The sequence below is a fragment of the Marmota monax genome, unplaced genomic scaffold (genome assembly GCF_021218885.2).
Source record: "Marmota monax isolate L192 unplaced genomic scaffold, Marmota_monax_Labrador192_F-V1.1 WCK01_AAM20220418_F8-fsc00001, whole genome shotgun sequence".
NCBI classification, from domain to species: domain Eukaryota; kingdom Metazoa; phylum Chordata; class Mammalia; order Rodentia; family Sciuridae; genus Marmota; species Marmota monax.
Window position 1 is genome coordinate 215913 of NW_026693777.1, and position 22394 is coordinate 238306.

Here is a 22394-nt window from a genome sequence, read left to right on the forward strand (position 1 = left end):
TTATAGTTCTTAAAAAAGAACTATAATAAATTTAACTAATGTTTTTTTTTTTTTTTTGAGAGAGAGGGAGAGGGAGGGAGGGAGGGAGGGAGAGAGAGAGAGAAATTTTAATATTTATTTATTTAGTTTTCGGCAGACACAACATCTTTGTTTGTATGTGGTGCCGAGGATCGAACCCGGGCCGCATGCATGCCAGGCAAGCGCGCTACTGCTTGAGCCACATCCCCAGCCCCAAATTTAACTAATATGTATTGTAAGAAATTCTATGTACTACCTTTGATCCTAAATAAGATCCTAAATAATAAGCCTGATTCTTGTAACCCTTTCTGCTAATCTATGTGTTTTTTTTCTCCTTCAAATTTCTACTCAACCCTTTTCCAAAGACTTCTTGATTAATCACATCTGGACCTAGTCACTGGCATCCACATGTTTAAATGTTTAAATCAAAATAACTATTTGTTTCTCACATATATCTTTTATGTTTATCTTATCAATTATTTGGTATCTCTTTTGTCCTCAATATTAATACATTTTAATTATGATTCATCAACTGATTTAAAGATAATACTATAAAAGATTCCAAAGATAAAAAGTCAATTTTCCAAAGATAAAAAGTCCATGGACTTTTTACACTAATAATTTACTTTATTAGTGCAAATTGCTTAAAGCATTCTACCAATACAACATAGATGGTCCAGAGGGAATGTACGTTAATAGTTGAGAACAATTAAGAGCTCTGTTGATTTGAAATCATTTGATGCCAACATTATTATCAGTTTATACAATTAAAAAATTTATAATCTTTATTTTCCAAGGTAGTTCTAAAAGCAATATTGAACTATAGTCTCTTCTTGACTAGATTAAATGGTTTAAATTTTAAATCCAAAAATATGAAGATAATATTTGGGAAAACCAAGCTATCAATTAAACTCTTTAGTGCAAATATAATTTTGCCATTTTACTGAGTTAACAAACACTGGTCAAAGCTCTATTATTCAGCTCATGGTCAAACATTATTTGAAAGAAAATGAAGTTCAAGCCAGAAGTAGTGGCATGTGTCCGTAATCCCAGCTACTTAAGAAACTAAGGTGGGAGCTGGGGTTGAGGCTCAGCAGCAGAGCGCTCACCAGGTACGTGCGAAGCACTGGGTTCGATCCTCAACACCAAATAAAAATAAATAAAATAAAGATAGTGTGTCCAACTAAAAAATAAATATTTAAAAAAAAGGAGCGAGAGACACTAAGAGAGAAGGATCATTTGAGCATACTGAGTTCAAGACCAGCCTGGGCAACATAGTAAGAACTCCATCCTTCCCTCAAAAAAGCTGTTTATTATTTTCAAGAGAACTAACCTGGGGCAGAACAAAAAGAGTAATTTAAACTATCTTCACAGAAAGGCAATTTTCCAAGTAAGGTTTTTAGGAACCAATAAAACCATTTCAAGCAAAACCAATTAGAAATGGTACACATCTCTATTCTAATATGAGAAAAGATCTACACCATTACAAAATGAAAAGGCTGCTTGTCATTTTTTTTTCAAAGTTCATATAAGAATTGAACTTGAAGTTATATATTCAATTTTGACAGTGATTATTTCTGAAAGGGGCATTTGGGAAATGAACTCTATACCTTTCATTTTCTCTCATATACATAAAGCTCTTAATAAGAAAAAAAAGCAGATTTTAAAAGGTTACACATATACACACAAACGTGGAAACAGATCTTGGTAAATTGTCCAGACTGGCCTTGAACTCAAAATCCTCCTGCCTCAGCCACCTAAGTAGGTGGGATTATAGGCACACACAAGTGTGTTCAGTAGATTTATATAAAAAAAAAATTATAACTCTTGATAGTGGAACAATATAACATTTCTGAATATTATGAGTCACCTATCTTGATAATTAAAAAGAAGGCAGTGTTCTAGAAAGCATCTAGAACACTGCCTAGCACACAGGAAAAGCTCAATAAATGTGTTGACATAATTTCGGTTCTGCAATATATTCTTTTTTATTAATTTTTTCTTTTAGTTGTAGTGGGACACAATACCTCTATTTATTTTTATGTGGTGCTGAGGATCGAACCTAGCACCTTGCACATGCTAGGTGAGCGCTTTACCACTGAGCCACAATCCCAGCCCTCTGCAATGTATTCTTTTTTTAATTATTTTTTAGTTGTTGACAGACCTTTATTTATTTTTTTTATTTATATGTGGTGCTGAGAATTGAACCCAGTGCCTCACACATGCTAGGCAAGTGCACTACCTTAGAGCCATAGCCCCAGTCCCCCTTTGCAATGTATTCTAATGCTACCAAGTTATACATTGATTCAGGCCAGTATACTTATGTAGGTAATGTGTAGTCCAACTCCTTCTTTGCTATTAGGTGCCACTTCTTATGGCACTATACCTACTTTTAGAAGTATCTTTGCCATCTGTTGCTTCATATTTGCTTTGAATTCTTTCCACTCCCATAATATCTTAACTATGCCTTTAAAACACTTTATTTCTTTTAGTCCTTCATAAACATCCTTAGCTCCTTTAAATTGTGAGTTTCTATACAGGAAAAGACTCTTATTCATTCTTATATATTATCTACAGTCTTAATGTGGTAGTTACACAAATACTTGTATGCAAAATTGACAAAAGCTCTCCCTGTGACAAAAAAAGAAAAAAAAATGTTCAAAAGGAACACAAACAACTTGATAATTACAACACTAATCTTTCAATTTTAGTACAAGACTTAGGACAATAGGCTCTTGAGTAGCTTTTATAGTCAAATCGGAAATAAAACACACGGATGTTGTGGCAGTGACTTTCTTATTCAATCTTAGATTTTCAGCTAACATTAAGGTCCACAGTTGTGTTCCAAAGAATTTGAACTGTTAAGAAGTCTGTACTCTAGCAAAATGGGAGATTATTTACCATAGCTGTATATAGAATCTTTAAGGGGTGCTAACCCCTCAGGTAGACAAAATTTTAGAAGCTCTCTTCTCTGTAATACCTTTTCTATTCTTTTTTGTTTTTTTATTATTTTTTGTTTTAATTAGTTATACATGACAGTAGAATGCATTTATGCACTTTGATATGTCATACATAGATGGGATATAATTCTGTCTTTTCTATTCTTGCACATATTAGGACCTCTATCCTAAATGGAATTAATACATATCCCAAAGCCATTAGTGTGGCTTAAAATGTAGACTTTCATAGACTCTTGACAAAAATCAACATTTCAATGGATATTTGGAGATTCCTTCCAGATACAAAGAATGGTAGAACTGGTGAAGTGGATGAGGTTACAGGTTGCCACTATGCAGAAAAACAGCACAAATTAGTCCTGTTTGAAAATCTACTTATAAAAATGTCTGAAAATAGGTTGCCCAAAGCCCACTTTAATATAAATAATCACCAAATGCATAATTATATTGAATTAATTTTTCAGATTCTCTCAAACTCTAGTTCTCTCAAATGATGATTCAATATAATGAGTATAAAATGTTTATTTATTGTATGATTTCTACCTCCTTTTTCTCGATTTAATACTTTGGTCCCAGGGAGGAAAGAGAACATGGGTGAATCATGCATGCTTTTGTGTTCTACCTCATCATCCTTCCAACCCATTATTAAACAATGATTATCAGCCTTGTTAAAAAGAAAATTATGAAGTTAACTGAAACCCAGATGCCTTAAAATCTCCTTATGTGTCATTTTCTAGACCACACACAAATGTTACAATGACTGCCTTAAATAAATAAACATCTTTCCAAAATACTGAAATTATTAATTTATTCTTAAATCCTCATATCTCAAGGAAGAAAAGATGGAAGGAGAGGACATCAGGAAGGGAAACAGGGAGAGAGAAAGGAAAGAAACTAACTCTATGGCCTCTAATCAAGACATTCAAATATTAACAAGATACTGATATGAAATAGCAATATTATACAATACAACTTAAAAATATTCACCTTCATCGTGTCACTTTATCCTGTGAGGCAACCCTGTAAAGAAAGGGTTCACTTGATAGATGAAAAAAGACTAAAGCTCAGAGTTTAAATTACTTGCTACCTTAGCCATAGAGATGTAGAACCTTAGACCAAAAACTATGTAACTCCTAGAAGAAAATGTAGGGTCAACACTCCAGCATATAGGCACAGGCAAACAACTTTCTCAATAGAATCCCTAAAGATCTGGAAATAATGCCAAGAGTTAATAAATAAAAAGCTTCTACACAGCAAAGGAAACAATTAGGAACTTGAAGAGGGAACCTACAGAATGAAAGAAAATCTTCGCTGGCTACGCTTCTGACAGAGCATTAATGTCTAGAATGTATAAAAAACTAAAAAAAAAACTTAACACTCCCCCCCAAAAAACCCAATTAATAAATAGGCAAATAAATTATAAAGACACTTGCTCACAAGAAGAAATACAAACAGTTAATAAATATAGAACAGGCCGTCTTCAAGAGTAAAAATAATAATAGATGCCAAAGGGGCCCCAGCAAACTTCCAGCTGCCAGCAGATGCTAGAGAGGATGTAGGTAAAAAGAACACTTTTATACTGTTGGTAGGATTGTAAATTAGTACAAATTAGAACAACCACTACGAAAATCAGTATGGAAGTTCCTCAAAAGACTCAGTGTGGAAAAAAAAAAAAAAAAAAGACTCAGTGTGAAACCACCATATAAATGTGGTGGATGAACCAAGTATACTACTCCTCACTATGTATCCTAAAGACTTAAAATCATTGGAAATGGGGTTGTGGTTCAGTGATAAAGAGTGCTTGCCTAGCATGTGTGAGGCACTGGGTTTGATTCTAGGCACCACATAAAAAATAAAGGTATTGTGTCCATCCACAACTAAAAATATTTTTTTTAAAAAGAATTAAAATCATCATACTATAGTGATACATGCATACCCGTATTTATAGCAGCACAATTCACAATAGCCAAACTATGGAACCAGCCTAGGCGTCATCAGCAGATGCATGGATTAAAAAAAATGAAGTTTTATTCAGCCATACACAATGGAGCTTTATTCAGCTAAAAAGAAAAATAAAATTATTTTTGCAGGAAAATGGGTGAACTAGAGACCACTCTGTTAAGTGAAACAAGCCAAACTCAGAAGGTAAGGGTCATATGTTTTTCTCTCATATGCAGAAGCTAAAAAAGAAAAAGAAAAAGAAAGGTGGGGGCAGATCTCATGAAAATCAAAGGAAAATCAGTAGAGGAAAGGGACCAAAGTGTGAGAGATGGAAAGAGAGGGAGGAAGTGTTGGGGGGTGATATTTGCCAAATTATATTATTATGTGTGTACTGTGTGCATGTACTGCTAGATATACACATAACAACAAATCCCACCAGTATGAACAACTATAATGCACAAATTTTAAAAATGTGGAAAAAAAAAAAGAATACAGGGCGGGGGTTATAGCTCAGTGGTACAGCACTTGCCTAACATCTGAGGCACTGGGTTCGATCCTTAGCACCACATAAAAATAAATAAAATAAAGGTATTATGTCCATCTACAACTACCAAAAAAAAAAAAAAAGAATACAAATAAATGCTGGAGAGTGATACTGGCTAAATTATAATGTCATATTGTGTGCATGTATGAATATATAACAACAAACCCTACCATTATGTACATCTCTAATGCACCAATAAAAAAATGTGGGGGGGGGGGAATGTTAGAGCTGGGCAAGGTGGCAAATGCCTGTAATCTCCCCAGTGACTCAGAAGTCTGAGACAGCAGTATCACAAGTTCAAGGTCAACCTCAGTAATTTAGCAAGGCCCTAAGCAACTTAGTGAGACCCTTTTATACTGTTGGTAGGATTGTAAATTAGTACAAATTAGTACAACCACTACGAAAATCAGTATGGAGGTTCCTCAAAAGACTCAGTGTGGAACCACCATATAAATGTATGGATGATCCAAGTATACCACTCCCCAGTATGTATCCTTAAAATCATTGGAAATGGGGTTGTGGTTCAGTGATAAAATAAAAAATTAAAAAGACTGGAGATGTGACTCAATGGTAAAGCACACCGGGGTTCAACCCCCCAGTACCAATAAAAAATAAATGTTAGAACCCCAAACTAAGCATACAGTGAAAGAAATTAAAATTCTAAGTCAGTCCTAATTGAATTTAAATCTATCATTTATGACTTTTAAGACTGGAATGGAAGCTGCATGCTTTTGTTTTGTTCTTGCTGTAGCTCTAGTGTTAAGAACAGTGCAAGCAAATGACTGGAGATAAATATATGTTGAATAATTTTTAAAAAATCTTTAACTTCTTTGGATTCCTGTTTCCTCATCTGTAAATGGAGACAGTGAATTCTTGCTTCATACATACTGATATAATGTATACACAAAGCATCTGGTAAGTATTTAAGAATTAATAGACCTGGGGCTGAGGCTGTAGCTCAGTGGCAAAGTGCTTGCCTTGCACATGTGAGGTACTAGGTTTGATCCTCAGCACCACATAAAATAAATAAAATAATTCTGCCCATTTACAACTACAAAAAATAAAAATTAAAAAACGCCTATGTAACGTATCTGTCTTAAAAAAAGAGTTAACAGACCTGCCAGGCGTGGTGGCTTGGGAGGCTGAGATAGGAGGAGCAAGAGTTCAAAGCCAGCCTCATCAACAGCAAGGCACGAAGCAACTCAGTGAGACCCTGTCTCTAAATAAAACAGAAAATACGGCAGGGGATGTGGCTCATTGGCCAAGTGCCCCTGAGTTCAATCCCTGGTACCGCCCCTCATTCCAAAAAAAATTAATAAAAGTGATTTTCAGTTTGATATTTGTTTCACAAGACTGCCCCCAGTCCTCTCACTTCTTCCATTGGCTCTGATGAAGTAGAAAACCAATGTGAACACATCTGGGAGACAAGGCAGGTAGCTATTAGGATGGGGAGAGTAAAGAATCAAATCATTCTTCCTTTCACCTACCTTAGCCAAAAAATCAATGGTTTTCTTTACTACTCTGCAATAGCAATAGCAATAGCAATAGTCTGACAAAGGGCTTTTTAGAAAAATGTTAGCTGATTGCTTATTTCAAAGTAGAAAGTCTTGAGGGTAGGGGAAGAAGTGCCAAATCTATAACTGTGAAAGCAAAAAAAAAAAAAAAAAAAAAAAAGGCAGGGGGGGATACTTAAAAGTAAATTTAAAAATAAGAATATTAATGTGTGTGCAAGTAGGAATATGTAACAATGAATCCCACCATTATGTATAATTATAATGTACCAATAAAAAATTATAAAAACCACCAAAAAATATTGAAAAAATAATTTGCTAAAAAAAAAAAAAAAAAGAAACAGGGGCTGGAGTTACAACTTAGTGGACAGTGCCTAGCATGTAGGAGGCACTCGGTTTGATTCTCAGCACCAAATAAAAATAAATAAATAAAATAAAAGTATTGTGTCCATCTACAACTAAAAGTATATTTAAAAAAGAGAAACAGAGGGCTGGGATTGTGGCTCAGCGGTAGAGCACCTTGCCTAGCACGGGCGGGACCCAAGTTCAATCCTCAGCACCACATAAAAATAAAGGCATTGTGTTGTGTCCATCTATACCTAAAAAATAAAAATAAATAAAAATTTTAAAAAAGGGAGAAAACAAAATATTGTGGTGAGCAGATACAGAGTACCTATGCCAACTAATTCAACATAAAAATGATCCTTATCCATTTCTCTATTACTTTATAAAATCTTTACAAGAAATCAAGGAGAGAAAAACTGGTGTTTTATAACTTGCCAAAAAGTTATATAGGTAGTTACATAGGTGGGAGGCACAATTCCAATATAGTCAGCTTAGGCCAATTAACATCTTAAAGTTATTTTAACCAAAATTTAAGTAAAAAGAGTATTGTAAAGGGACAAGACTATATATATATACAACAACTTACGATAAGGTAAAGAACTTATAGGTCATCTTTAACGTTTAGTTATAAAAGAAAATATGATTTCCAGTAGACAAATTAGTCAATAATAGAGAAAAATATTAAGAACCATATAAGCCTCAAGTCAATAACACTAATTCCCAGTAAAATGCCACTATGTTCTATTTATATGGAGATTTAAAATGTGTGCCCCAGGGGGGATAGGAAGGGCAGCAGAATAGAATAGACACTATGATTGCTGTATGCATATAGGTGACTCTATGACCAGTGTGATTCTGCAATCTGTACAATTAGAAAAATGAGAAATTGTACCCCAATGATTCAAATGTATGAATTGCCAAGATCACTGTAATATCATGAATAGCTAATAAAAAAAGGAAAAAAATAAAATTAAATAAATAAATTAAATGTGTACCTCACATACACATATATATGCGCAGTCATTTTAATCTCAAAATAACCTAAAAGGATGTCATTGTCCAACAAGATCAGTATTAAGTCTAAATTCTAGACATTTTACTATCTTTATCTGTCTCTCATAAAACTAAAAATTTATAACTTCTCAAACTATAACAAAAGACAAAGATAAATTTACTTTATTAAAACCATGTGGGCTGGGTACAGTGACTTACACCTATAATTCCAGCTACTCATGAGGCCATGGCAGGAGGATTACAAATTCAGAGCCAGCCAGGCAATTTAGTGAAACCTTGTCTTGGCTGAGGGTATAGCTCAGTGGTAGAATGCCCTTGGGTTCCATACTCAGTATTGCAAAACAAAACAAACCAACAAAAAATCATATGGTAAATATATGAACATTTATTTTTATTCTTTATTCCTTAATTGTATAATTATTCTTTATACTATTTTAAAAAGTTCTTTTTATATTTACTGAACATTTAAGGAGCAAAAAATGAAAAAAAAGAACAATACTTGTAGCAGTATAGCAAAGAACTTAAAAGTGCTACTATTTAATAAGTATCTCTTTACAAACACTGATAACAAAAGAAAGAAGATGTGAACAAGCAAATTACACTAAGTAGGGCTGGGGATGTGGCTCAAGAGGTAGCGCACTCGCCTGGCATGTGTGCGGCCCGGTTTCGATCCTCAACACCACATACAAAAACAAAGATGTTGTGTCCACCAAAAACTAAAAAATAAATATTAAAAAATTCTCTCTCTCTCTCACACACACACTCTCTCTTTAAAAAAAAAAAAAAAAAAAAAAGACAAACAAATTACACTAAGTATCAGATTTGGCAAAGGTTAAAAGACTAAAATATTCATTGTTGTTATATTCAGGACCCCAAGCCTAGCTTCAATGTCAAAGAACCTGGATACTCCTGAATTACTTCATAACATCAACAAGTTTACATGTTTGTCTTTCTTGACTAAACTCTTTAACGGTATCTTAGTCCTTTACATATCCACAACACCCAGCCCAGGATCTAGCCTGTAAGAGGACTCATAAATAACCTAAGTAACTTGTTTGATTTCACAACATGTCTGTTTGTCAAAATAAAAGTAATCAACTGTGTGTATATATGTGACTGCATGACCAATATGATTCTGTAACCTGTACACTCAGAAAAATGAGAAATTATATCTCATCTGATTCAAACGTATGATATGTCAAGGTCATTGTACTGTCATGTGTAACTAATTAAACCAAATAAAAAAAAAAGAGTAATCAGAAAATAACCAGGTCTGAGATGAAAGCAAAGATAGCTAGATTCTCATAATATTACTCACTAAGGCTTCTGAATTGTACCATCTACTAAAGGCATAAAGTTGAGGAGCCATTCAGGATTTCTCCTTTCCCCTACAATCCTCTGCCCAACCTATCATTTAATCCATCAATAAATCCCACGAGCTTCTCATTCAAAATATTTTAAACCCACCTGGCACAGTGGACATGCCTATAATTCTAGATACTTGGGAGGCAGAGGCAGGAGGATCACAAGTTTGAAGCCAGCCTGGGCAACAAGCAAGACTTTCAAAAAAAAAAAAAAAAACAGAAAAGGCTGGGTTGTGTAGCTCGTGATAGGGCACCCCTGAGTTCAATTCCAAGCATGATTAAAAAAAAAAAAAAAAACAACTAAACTAAACCCATCCAATTCTCTTCATCTGCACCACTACCATATAAATCAAAGGCCTTATCTGCCCCAGAAAAGTCTCCCCCAAACTGGTCTAGGGTTTCCTTGCTGACATCCTTCCAATCACTTCACTATATAGCAGCCAGAACAATATAGGCCTCTCGGCCTTTCCCTCTATCTACAGAGTTCTTGATTTCCTTGGCTCCTTCTCTCTCATTCTAGTCTCAGAGCAAATATCATTTCCTCCAAAGCAGCATTCTTTGGTAACCATAGGACAAGTACCAACTACTTTTTCCATCCCTGTAATATATCTATCATTGCTTTCAGAGTGCCTCTATTTGAAGTTATTATGTGGCGTTTTAAGTGGGGACACAGTGGGCAACAAAAATTCCTGGAGCTTACATTCTGGTGGAGGAGACCACCAATAAACAAAGTCAAGAGAGCTGACCAAGTTGATATTTGGGAAAAAAATGTCTAGGCCAAGAAAAGAGAAAGGTCAAAGGGATCTATTCTTTGACCTTTCTCTTTTCTTGGCCTAGAATTTTTCTCTTCTTGGCTTAGAGGCATGGATCATGTTTGGCACATCAGAGAAGCAACAAATATGTTTAGCTTGGGAAATGGAAGACCTATGTACTACTGTATCTACAGTACCCACATCAGTGTCTGGCACAAAGGAGAAATTCAAATATTTCTGAATTAACCCTGCAGAAAAATTAGAGGCATGTAATGGTATATCCTTTTAAAATTATTATTTCACACTCTACAGGGCAGTGTGAAAGATTTACAGGATCCATAGGAAAGCAAATAAGAGTATACTTAGCCCTATAAGAAGGAGGTTTTCAATTATTTCTAAATATTTTTCTGGTGCCTTTCTGCTTTGGAGTGAAAAAAATATTAATTACTAAGCTTAAAATATCCCTCTTAAGTCCCCTTTTCTACTGAACTCCTACCTAACCCTCTTTTTAAAATTTTTTTAGTTGTCAACCTTTATTTATGTGTAGTACTAAGAATCAACCCTAGTGCCTCACACATGCTAGGCAAGTGCTCTACTACTGAGCTACAACCCCAGCCCATACCTAACCCTCTTTCATTCATGACTTTCCTATATGTCATCATCACCAATTCCTTTTCATACGTTATCTCTCAGTATTTTATTTTTATTATTTTAAAAATATTTTTCTTTAGTTGTAGTTGGACACAATTGCCGCAGTCTGGCTGGGCACAATCAGGAGCCACTTGTCAAAAGAAACTAACTTTATTTTTAGAACCACACACGACAAACAAAATAGTCTCTCAGGAAAAACCCTCAGAGCCTCAACTGCCACCACCGGCTTTCCCCAAGCCTCTCTCTCCCACACAAGCTTCTCCCCACCTCCCACAATCCTCCTGCTCTTGAGGCCGATTGGCTGGGTCACGTGGGCGGAGCCAAAAAAGTCCCCCAATGAGCAGCTCCGTGGTCTGAAAGGGCAGGGAAACAGTCCAATGAGCATCACCGCAGAGGAGCCAATCAGCTAGATGTTGCTGGGGCTGCTGTGAGCCAATCGTCAGCCGGCAGCTGGAAGTTTGCTGGCAGCTGGAAGTTTGCTGCTATACCTTGTTCTTGTTTTTCTAATCTTTTTCCTTTCCTAAAACCTTGTCTAGTCATAATAGTGGGTGCATTTTGGTTGATGTTATTTGTTAATGTCAAACCTAATTGATCTAGGACATCTCGTCCCCATAAATTTACGGGAAGATGATCCAATACATATGGCTGTATAGTTCCTTCACATCCTTCAGGATCCTTCCAATCTAATACCATTGCACTTCTATGGGGATTAGTTGCCACTCCTAGGCCTCGAAGCGTTTGAGTGGCTTGTTGTAATGGCCAATGTTTTGGCCATTCTTGACGAGAGATGATGCTAAGGTCTGCACCTGTATCCAGTAGCCCATTAAATTCATGTCCTTGAATATTTAGTTTTAGCATGGGGCGAGAATCTAAATTTAAAGAAAGCATAGCCCAATCTACACCTGTGGAGCCTAATCCCTTGGAACCTCTTTCTACAGTACGACTGGAAAATTTATCATGTAGGCTGGGTATTATTAGTAACTGTGCTATTCTATCTCCTGGTGAAATTACTGATATACCCTTTGGAGAACTGGCTATAATTTTTATTTCACCTTCATAATCGGGATCAATTACCCCAGGACTTATCATAAGTCCTTTTAGAGTAGAAGAGCTGCGTCCCAATAATAAGCCTACTGTTCCTTTGGGAAGAGGTCCTTTCACCCCTGTGGGAATGATTTGAACTCCCATCTCTGGAGTTAGTACTGCTCTGGCGGAGGAGCAGATGTCCAACCCTGCGCTCCCTCTGGTTTGTCTGATGAGGGATCTGATGGACAATGTGTCCTGGGCACTACCCTGATGGGGTTGCTGGGTTCCTCCAGTGCTCCGTATATTTGTGGTTTGGGGCCCCGGAGCATTGGGCCCTCCTGTCCGTTTTTTGGCAATGGAGCCCGATGCCTTTCTCCACGATATCGTGGATAAACACCTGGTCCTTGTTCGTTTTTTGATAATGGAGTACCCTCTATGGTGGTTTGAGAACGGCATTCATTAGCCCAATGTCTCCCTCTATGGCATCGTGGGCAAATACCTGGTATTCTACTCCTTTGATACCTAGTTTTGTTAAACCCTCCTCCAATGGGGCAATTCCTTTTAAAATGTCCTGTTTGTTCACAACTGTAGCATGTTCTTGGCCTGGCATCTAAAGCCTGTTTTACTGCAGCTGCCACAATTTGCCCTTGTTCATTAATGTCTCTGGCATCTAAAGCCTGTTTTACTGCAGCTGCCACGACTTGCTCTTGTTCATTAATGTCTCTACATAATTTAATATATGTGTTTAAATCTTCATGTTTCCATGGTCTAATGATATCTCTGCACCAACGATTCGCTTGCTCATAAGCCAGGTGTTTTAGTAATGGCATTGCTTGTTCTGTATTCCCAAAAACTCTGGTAGCTGTTTGAATAAGCCTATCTACAAATTCAGCATAAGGTTCATTAGCTCCTTGTATTACCTTAGATAATTGACCTTGTAAACCTCCATGTCCTTGTAAAGTCTTCCATGCCTTAATTGCATCTGCAGCAATTTGTGCGTATACGCCAGGATCATATGCAATTTGTTGCTGCTGATCCTCATAAGGTCCCTTTCCTAACAACATATCTAGATTTCTCTGAGGATAACCAGCTGCTGCATTTCGCCTAGCCATCTCCTTGCAAAATTCCTCATTGGCAACCTTCCATAACAGGTATTGTCCTCCATTTAGCACAGCTTTACACATATTAGCCCAATCTGCTGGCGTCATGTTCAAGTTGTTAATGGATTCGACCAAGCTTACAGTGAAGGGTGCTTGAGGACCATAGGTTGTTACAGCCTCTTTTAGCTGCTTCACTGTTTTGAAATTTAAAACTTGGTAAAATCGCTGCCCTCCTGCCTCAAATACAGGGCATGTTAATATTTGAGACCTTGTCTCAGGATCCCAACTATCAACTGCGGGGGTTGGGGGCCTCCCAGCATATGGAGGTGGCGCTGTTAGTTGGACACTTACGCCCTCTGGTGATAGAAAGGTGTTAGTAGCAGTCTCCTGTAGAGGTGGTGCTGTTGGTTGGACACTTACACCCTCTGGTGATAGAAAGGTGTTAGTAGCAGTCTCCTGTTGTACCTTTCCCCCTGATGGCTTTTTCTGTTTTACACTTTCTTTCTCTGTCTGACTAGCTTGAGAGGCCTTCTCTTTTACTTGAATCTTTTCCTCTGTCTGACTAACTTGAGAGACCTTCTCTTTTACTTGAATCATTATGTCTTCTCCTTCCTCTACCATTGTCTGAACTGAAGGCTTTAGACTAAGCAAACAAGATACGAATGTCCACAATGGCAATGTGCCAACTGGCAGAGTCCCTGGGCTTTTCTTTTCTATTCTTTTTAAATCTTCACCATGATGGTTCCATTGTGATATATTTAACAACTCCTCCTTAAAAAGCCATGGGCTACATTTTTGTATTGTATCAACGTATGCCCTGATTGTTCTTGATTTTACTGAGATGCCTCCTTCCTCTAACAATTTACTTAACACTCTTTCAGTTTGTTTTTTACTAATTTCTGATCCCGTATTTCTACTATAATACAACCCAACAAGATAACGCCTAACAAAACTGAAACTGAGTGAAACAAAATTGGAACAACACAAAATCATTATAATAGCCTCCTGAAATGTCCATCCGTCCTTTCTCCCTATCTGTTCCTCAGATGTGAGCGGTTTTTCTTCCATCTTACACATCTCCAGGGACAGGCAACTTAAAACAAAAGTGAAACAAAATAACAAAAGAAGAATCTTAAAATGGCTACCCATCCTCTCGCCCTGCCCTCAGGGGCGAGCAGTTCACTTACCCTCAGTCGCTCCCCGTGCGAGCCACCAAATGCCGCAGTCTGGCTGGGCACAATCAGGAGCCACTTGTCAAAAGAAACTAACTTTATTTTTAGAATCACACACGACAAACAAAATAGTCTCTCAGGAAAAACCCTCAGAGCCTCAACTGCCACCACCGGCTTTCCCCAAGCCTCTCTCTCCCACACAAGCTTCTCCCCACCTCCCACAATCCTCCTGCTCTTGAGGCCGATTGGCTGGGTCACGTGGGCGGAGCCAAAAAAGTCCCCCAATGAGCAGCTCCGTGGTCTGAAAGGGCAGGGAAACAGTCCAATGAGCATCACCGCAGAGGAGCCAATCAGCTAGATGTTGCTGGGGCTGCTGTGAGCCAATCGTCAGCCGGCAGCTGGAAGTTTGCTGGCAGCTGGAAGTTTGCTGGGGCCCCTTCGGCTGTGGCTCTCAACACACAATATCTTATTTATCTATTTTTATGTGATGCTGAGGATCAAACCCAGTGCCTTGCACGTTCTAGGTGTGAACTATACCAATGAGCCACAACCCCAGCCTCTTCTTTTATTATTTTTACTATACCTACAACTGTCACAGTAATGCAGTACAATATTCACAGTAGATCATAAAGAAGACAAAAAATAAAATAAAAACTTTGAGAGATATGCTAACCTTCAGGTTATGTCAGTAAAATGTTTGTACAAACCAGAACCAATGCTATGTCCACAACCTCCACCTTCAGGAAAAAAACCCAACCCTCTGGAACCTATAATCACAGTGATCTTGGGAACAGAGGACCTACGGAGTGGTTCTATTAACTATAATCATCCTTAAGTTTTTGAATAAAAATCAAATAGTCAAACACTGAAGACATAATCTCGTGTTCTTACAAGCACTTCTCAGTAACTCAGTTCTATGCTGAACTCTAAGTTTATATTAGAAAAAGAGTTTCATAAATTTTAAAAGAATACATGTAGAATGCTGTATTTAAAGGTGGGGAGAATTTTAGGCAAATACACAGAAATTAAGCCTCAATATTTTTCAGAAAATAACCAATTTCTTATGCTTTACAATTTAAAAGATTCTTTAAAATGTAGAGGTATTTCCTATTCAATAAATTTTTTATTCCCAGATTTCCCCTTTCTATAATACACCCCAGTTTACAATTGCTAGAAACACCTTCACCTTTTTTAAGCCCATTTTTAAGAAACAACAACAAAAATGTTATAGGAAAAACACTGAGTTGCTACATTTTTTTGGACTTTATATTCCTAATGTTAAACATTTCTGTATCACAATGATTTAAAAATTATAAAACATTTTTGGCATAAACCATATAGTGGCCATAAAGAGGAAAAAAAATTTTCATGGTTCCCAAACATGGTTCTATTATTTCCTTCAGTGATACAGATCAAAACACAAAAATCTATTTTCTAAGTATATCACCCAAAGTGATCCTTTCTTATAAAGGGTATTTTCTTGGTGGAATCATATTAGTTTCTCCCCTTTTTGTTTTGTTTCTATTATTTAACATTTCTAAAACAAAAAAAAAAATTCCCAAAAGTTAGTAGACATATAAAAAAAATTCTTTATTCTTACCACGTGACTTCCGTAATTTTTATTTTATTTTATTTTATTTTGTACTGGGGTTTGAACCAGGGGCACTTTACCACTGAACTACATATCCCTAGTCCTTTTTATTTTTTATTTTGAGATCAGGTTCTCACTAAGTTGCTTAGGGCCTTGCTAAACTGAGGATGTCCTCTTACTTGGGATCCTCCTACCTCGGCCTCCTGAGTTGCTGGGATTATAGGTATGTGCCACCATGCCCTATAGTTGCTTCTATAATTTTAAAGACCTTTCTGGATTATTTGCCGAAATAATTTTAGATCTTAATATAAACACTGCTTAGCTTTTTAAAGGTTAATGTAGAGTAGCATTTAACAACTAAATGTTATATTAGTTAAGACATTATTAAAGTTATGCATAAACTCACAATGATTTTTTCCAAATAAAACAATAAAGAATATAATTGGGCTGGATATCACTCAGAATTACAGCACTTACTTAGCAGGTGTGATGCTCTGAATTCAAAGCCCAGCACCACAAAAAACAAACAAAAAAACCAACAAAAACAAAACAAAAACGGCTAAAGTTTAACATTACAGCCTTCCTTTTCTTTCTTTCTTTCTTTTTTTTTTTTTTTTTGATGTTGGGAATTGAATCCAGGGCCTCATACATGCACTCTACCACCCAACTATACTCCCAGCCCAATAATGACAATTTTCAACTTAGAGCCATAGATTATATCACTTTCAATTTTCTTATATGAAAAATAAACTTTATTCTTGAAGACATGGGTAAAAGAGAAAAGATCTAACACTAAATTGTATACTTTACATGGGGGAGCTGTATGTGAACTGTCTCTCAACAAAGCTACATGAAAAAAAAATTTTTTTAAAGAAGAGAAACTTAAAAGGAATATATAAACCCAGGTCTAGTTTTGTTAAATGCAATACTAAAACCCATCAAGAATACAATTGTGTTTAAAGTACTAGGTAACATAATGAGGAATAGGTAGATATGGTTATCAAAAGTTTTTTAAGCTTAAAAAAATCAAATTTCCACAAATGGGATTTATTATACAGTAAATTATTAAGAAAGGTGGTTTATATAGCAATGGGTTGATCCCTGAGATATGTTAGTGAAAAAGTTTATAGAGAATCATGTTACCTATTTTATAAAAAGGGGAAAGAATGTATACCGGGTATGTTTTAGATACAAAGACACATGCATGTACATGTTTTTAGTGGCTTATGTATATAGCTTTATAACAACAAAGCTATCTGTGGCTAACAAAGTAGCTAGGACAGTACAAAGGAAGATTTCCTCAGGTTACCCTTTTGTTTTTTTACCTTTGAGCAATGTGATTATATACTTATCAAGAGGAAAAATTAAAAGTACTTTACCTTGCACCATTGTTCCTAATGACTTCCACAGTTTCTTCAACAAAATATCGATCCTTGATATATGCAAAGATATCATCACAAATTTCATGTAAGCGTGAACGATGGGTAAGGTTGGTCAAGTATAAAACTGGAATAATTAGTGGTTCTGGAAAACTCTGAAGATTCTGTCTTGCTTTTTTTTCTGACTCAAGTGCTTCCTGATATGTCAGTCCAGGTCTACCCGTCACAGCACAACTCCACACAAGGCTGTTGCACAGAATGGTTCGTTCAAAAAAGTCACTGATTAAAAAACAAAAATAAAAACCCATTACCTATCATTTTACAAATTTTACATTAAAAACTGATACCTTTATTAGTTTTTTTTGTTTGCTTTTTGTTTTTTTGGTGATGCTGGGGATTGAACCCAGGGCGCCTTGTGCATGTGAGGCAAGCACTCTACCGACTGAGCTATATCCCCAGCCCCTTTTATTAGTTTTTTCCATGCCTTTGGAGCAAAGTTTTTCATGGAATCACAGAACTCAAACAAGAGTTTAGTAGCTGATCAACTTATACATTAAGACAAGCCCAAGACAAAATATATTTAAAGTAGACATTTATGTTCTACAATTAAAGGCACATCAGCAAAAATTGGACTTCAAATTCTAGCAGTTTGGAAATCTAGAGTCAAACTGAAAATAAACTCAACCTTTCTTTTTCCTTTTAAAGTTTCTTGAAAAGCAGCCAAAACACTAGTCAATGCAAAAGTACTCAGCCATAAATTTTTTTCTTTAACATAATAGTGAAAAACTGAGAAGTATAAGCATCTAACAATAGAGGAAAGTGAAATAAATCATCGTACTTCACATAATGAAAAAGCAGTCACTAAAAAGTATAAGAGTTGTTAACATTGCTAATAAGAAAAAAATAAATAAAAACAATTCTATTTCCAGTTTGAACCCTCCTGTCTTTCTGTCCATCCATGTATTTTTTTTTGGGGGGGGGGGGTACCAAGGATTGAACCCAGGGGCACTAGCCACTAAGCCACATCCCAGCTTTTTTTTTTTTTAAGTTGTAAATAGACATAATACCTTTATTTTTATTTATTTATTTTTATGTGATGCTGAGGATCAAATCCAGTGCCTCACATGTTCCAGGCAAGTGCTCTATCTTGGAGCCACAACCCCAACACCCCCAGCTCTTTTTAATTTTTTTTAAAATTATTTTTAAGTTGTTGATTGACCTTTATTTATTTACTTATATGTGGTGCTGAGGATCGAACCCAGTGCCTCGCAAGTGCTAGGCAAGCGCTCTACCGCTGAGCCACAACCCCAGCCCGTCTTTTTAATTTTTTATTTAGAGACAGGATCTCACTAAGTTGCTGAGGCTGGCTTTGAACTTGTGATTCTCCTCTGTCTCAGTCTCCAGGGCCACTGGGATTACAGGAGTGCGCCATGGTGCCCCACCATAGAATGTATTTTGACATGTCGCACATACATAGAGAATAAGTTCCTTTTCTTGGCGTTATATATGATATGGAGTTACACTGGTCATGTATTCATATATGAACATGTCTGATTCATTCTACTGTCCTTCCCATTCCCATTCCCCCACTTTCTTATCCCATTTCCCCTTGTCCCAATCTGGTGAAACTCTACTTCCCCCACCACCACTCCACCTATTGTGAGTCAGCATCCACATATCAGAGAATATTGGCCTTTGTTTTTTGGTGATTGGTTTATTTCATTTAGCATGATAGCCTCCAGTTCCATCTATTTACTGGAAAATGGCATCATTTCATTCTTCTTTAAGGCTGAATAATATTCCATTGTGTATATGTATCACATTTTCTTTATCCATTCATCTACTGAAGGGCACCTAGGTTGGTTCCATAGCTATAGTGAATACACAACCTTACCTGCTTAATTTTAGCCACAAAAAAATGTGTTTGCTTATATATGTACTATAAGCTGATGTTCCCTATGAAGAAAGGAAACATTTTTTATGATTCTAAGTTATTTCTAAGTTGTGTAAGTTTTTATAATGTATCATTTTACAATAAAATATTTTTAAAGTATAAAAAATTAGGGGCTGGGACTGTAGCTTAGTGATAAAGTGCTAGCCTCACATGTGTGAGGCACTGGGTTTTATTCTCAGTATCACATAAAAATAAAGATACTGTGTGTTCATATATAAATAAATAAATATTTTAAAGTAGAAATTTATATTCTACAATTAAAGGCACATCTACAAATAAATAAATATTTTTAAAAAGTATAAGAAGTTAAGATATATGTAAAAAGGTTAATAATGCTGCCATCAAGTGTTAAGTCATGGGTAAATTTTTTTCCTTCTCTATAGAGTATTGGTCTACTTTTCAATAATTATATGTATCCAATATAATTAAGTCATTTTTAAAAAATTTTTTTTTAGTTTTCAATGGAACTTTATTTTATTTATCTATATGTGGTGCTAAGAATTGAACCCAGTGCCTCACACATGCTAGGTAAGCACTCCACCACTGAGCCACAACCCATCCCTAAGTCATTATTTTTAAACTTTTTTTCCTTCCTGAAATCCCCTTCTTTCCTTCTCTCATCATTCTAAAAGTATTTTAATTGCTATAAGTTTATTTCCTGGCTAGAATATTTATCTGTTTAAGTTATCCATATGGTACTCTTGATCTCCAAATAAGATGTAGGGAAAGTCCATTAAAATGGTTTTTATAGGCTGGGGATGTGGCTCAAGTGGTAGCGCACTTGCCTGGCATGCATGCGGCCCAGGTTCAATCCTCAGCACCACATACAAACAAAGATGTTGTGTCTGCTGATAACTAAAAAAATAAAATAAAATATTAAAATGGTTTTTATAGCCAGGCAAGGTGGCACATGCCTTTAATCCCAGAGGCTAGGAGACTGAGGCAGGAGGATCACGAGTTCAAAGCCAGCTTCAGCAACTTACTGAGGCCCTAAGCAACACAGTGAGACCCTGTCTCAAAATAAAATACAAAAAGGGCTGGAGATGTAGCTCAGAGGTTAAGGGCTCCTGATACCCCCCCCCCAAAAAAAATGAAACCAACAAGAAAAACAATAAAACCTAGGGAAATAAAGTAAGGGAAACTAATCATACCTTAAATATAAATGAGATCTAAAGAAATAACATAAATGCCAAAGATGCATGCTCTAATCCAGTATGAAAAAGATTCTTGTAAAGTATATTTTAAGTATTTAAAAAATGCTTCTGAATTTCAAGGTAGAGTACTTTTCTAAGAACACATCTATACTATGAATCAACCAACTCTCTGGTGAACAAGTATATTTTAGTACAAAAAATAATGGATGTACTGTATGTCATTAAGACTACAAAGTAAAAAGTGGCTAACTTTGAACAGAATTCGGAAGGAAATAAAAAAAGGTGGAGAGAAAGGCAAAAAAGAATAGGAACATTTTTTGATGAAGTGATGTTAAGACCTAGGTCTTAAAAAAAGAAGAAGCAGTCAAAGAGAAGAGATGGACATAATCTGGTTCCTATAAGCAATACAGTCCAGAATAAATAACTTATTAGCTAAGAGGTAAACAACAAACATACCCAATAGGTAGTTTTCAATGGTGCAGAATAAAATGAATGAATTTTGGAAAAGGCCTTATTTAATCTTCCTACAGTCTGACACTGCAGTCCCACCTAGAAATCTTGAAAAGTCCCAAACTTTTTCCTATATGAACAAATATATATGTAAAGTTCCACTTTCCAAGACAATACATAATTAGCATGAGGCATATGTCTAACAATTTAAACTATACCTAGTGCCATTTTAAAAAACTAACTTCAAATCTACATATCTTACACATTTGTCTGTAAACAAATGCTAATATAAATAGAGTTCTTGCCACAAATATAATTTGAAATTTTTTAATGGTCACATTGAAAAAATAAAGGAAATACTAATTAAACTTGTACATATTTTAACCCACTAAATTATGATAATTTCATCTCAATATGTAATCAACAAAATTTAAAATTTTTTTTGTAGTAAATCTTCAAAATCCAGCATACATTCTATATTTACTGCCCTTCTTGGATTGGTCTCATTTCAAGTGTTTAATAACCAACATGAACATGTAATAGCTTTTGTATTAGACAGCATACTTCTAGCCACAACAGTTAGGTGGCTGGATTACTGAGTAGACCACAGGGTATCTGATGCCATGGTAGGGGGATAACAGCTAGGTATAAAAGTGAGTTGCAACATACACTACTTAGATTTAACATTGTCTAATAATATCAAAACAAGCAATGTTACAAATTCCAAAAATTACCATTAAATGTGGATGAGGTAGAAAAAGTGTAGTCAATAATGACTGACTGACTATATTTTTCTACTTCCAAAAGGTTGACACTATCTCCTGCAATGTGTTTGGTGTTGTTTGCTTCTTTCATGATTCTGGTTTTAGTTATATTATAGCTTCACTATACATAAAGATCTGTCCTCAGATCTACATCTCTGCTGTGGTGGCTATTTTGGGTGGCGATGGGGGTGTGCTCCAAGGACTATTTCTCCCCTACTCATCAAAGTACAGCACTATCTCTAAATTTACACACTTTCCCCCATTTTTGTATTTCTGCTCATACTTCACCCATCCATCAATATATATTCAAATATGTAGAGTTTGTTGATAAATCTGAACTCAAGAGGATAGGTTACAATGCCTCTTCAATTTTACATTACAAGAAGCCTATTTTACTATTGTGAACAAAAAATGGAAAATACAAAGTATTGCTTTATATTGATATAATTTTGGAATAAGGTCAATTATTATATCCATTTATGACTACATTCATTCAGTAATCCTCTTTACCAGAGGTGGGCATGCTGCTGGCCTGAAGGCCAGACCCAGTCCTCCATATGCTTTCATAGTTTTACTGGAACATGACCACACCCATACTTTTAGGTTGTCTGCCTTCTCCTATATTTGTAGAGTTGGGACCGGAGACAAAGTCTAAAATACTGATTATCTGGCCTCCCTCCTCTTTATCATTGTTTCTTTTTAAATTT

At 35.9% G+C, this 22394-nt stretch overlaps 1 protein-coding gene and 1 non-coding gene across 4 annotated transcripts in view; both read right to left on the reverse strand.

Moving 5' to 3' along the window:
* The window catches only part of Baz1a (bromodomain adjacent to zinc finger domain 1A), a 118119-nt gene that overhangs the window by 87709 nt on the left and 8016 nt on the right, over positions 1 to 22394 (reverse strand). For 2 of the 3 annotated variants that reach the window (XM_046461402.2, XM_046461401.2), the window contains one exon: positions 17366 to 17644. The exons of the other annotated variant lie outside the window; for it this stretch is intronic. In XM_046461402.2, coding sequence (XP_046317358.1) covers positions 17366 to 17644 — 279 coding nt within the window. The remainder of the gene's footprint in view (positions 1 to 17365; positions 17645 to 22394) is intronic. 3 annotated transcript variants of the gene reach the window in all.
* Positions 17748 to 17822, reverse strand: Trnav-cac (transfer RNA valine (anticodon CAC)). The gene has a single exon. It is a non-coding gene; the product is annotated as a tRNA-Val (tRNA).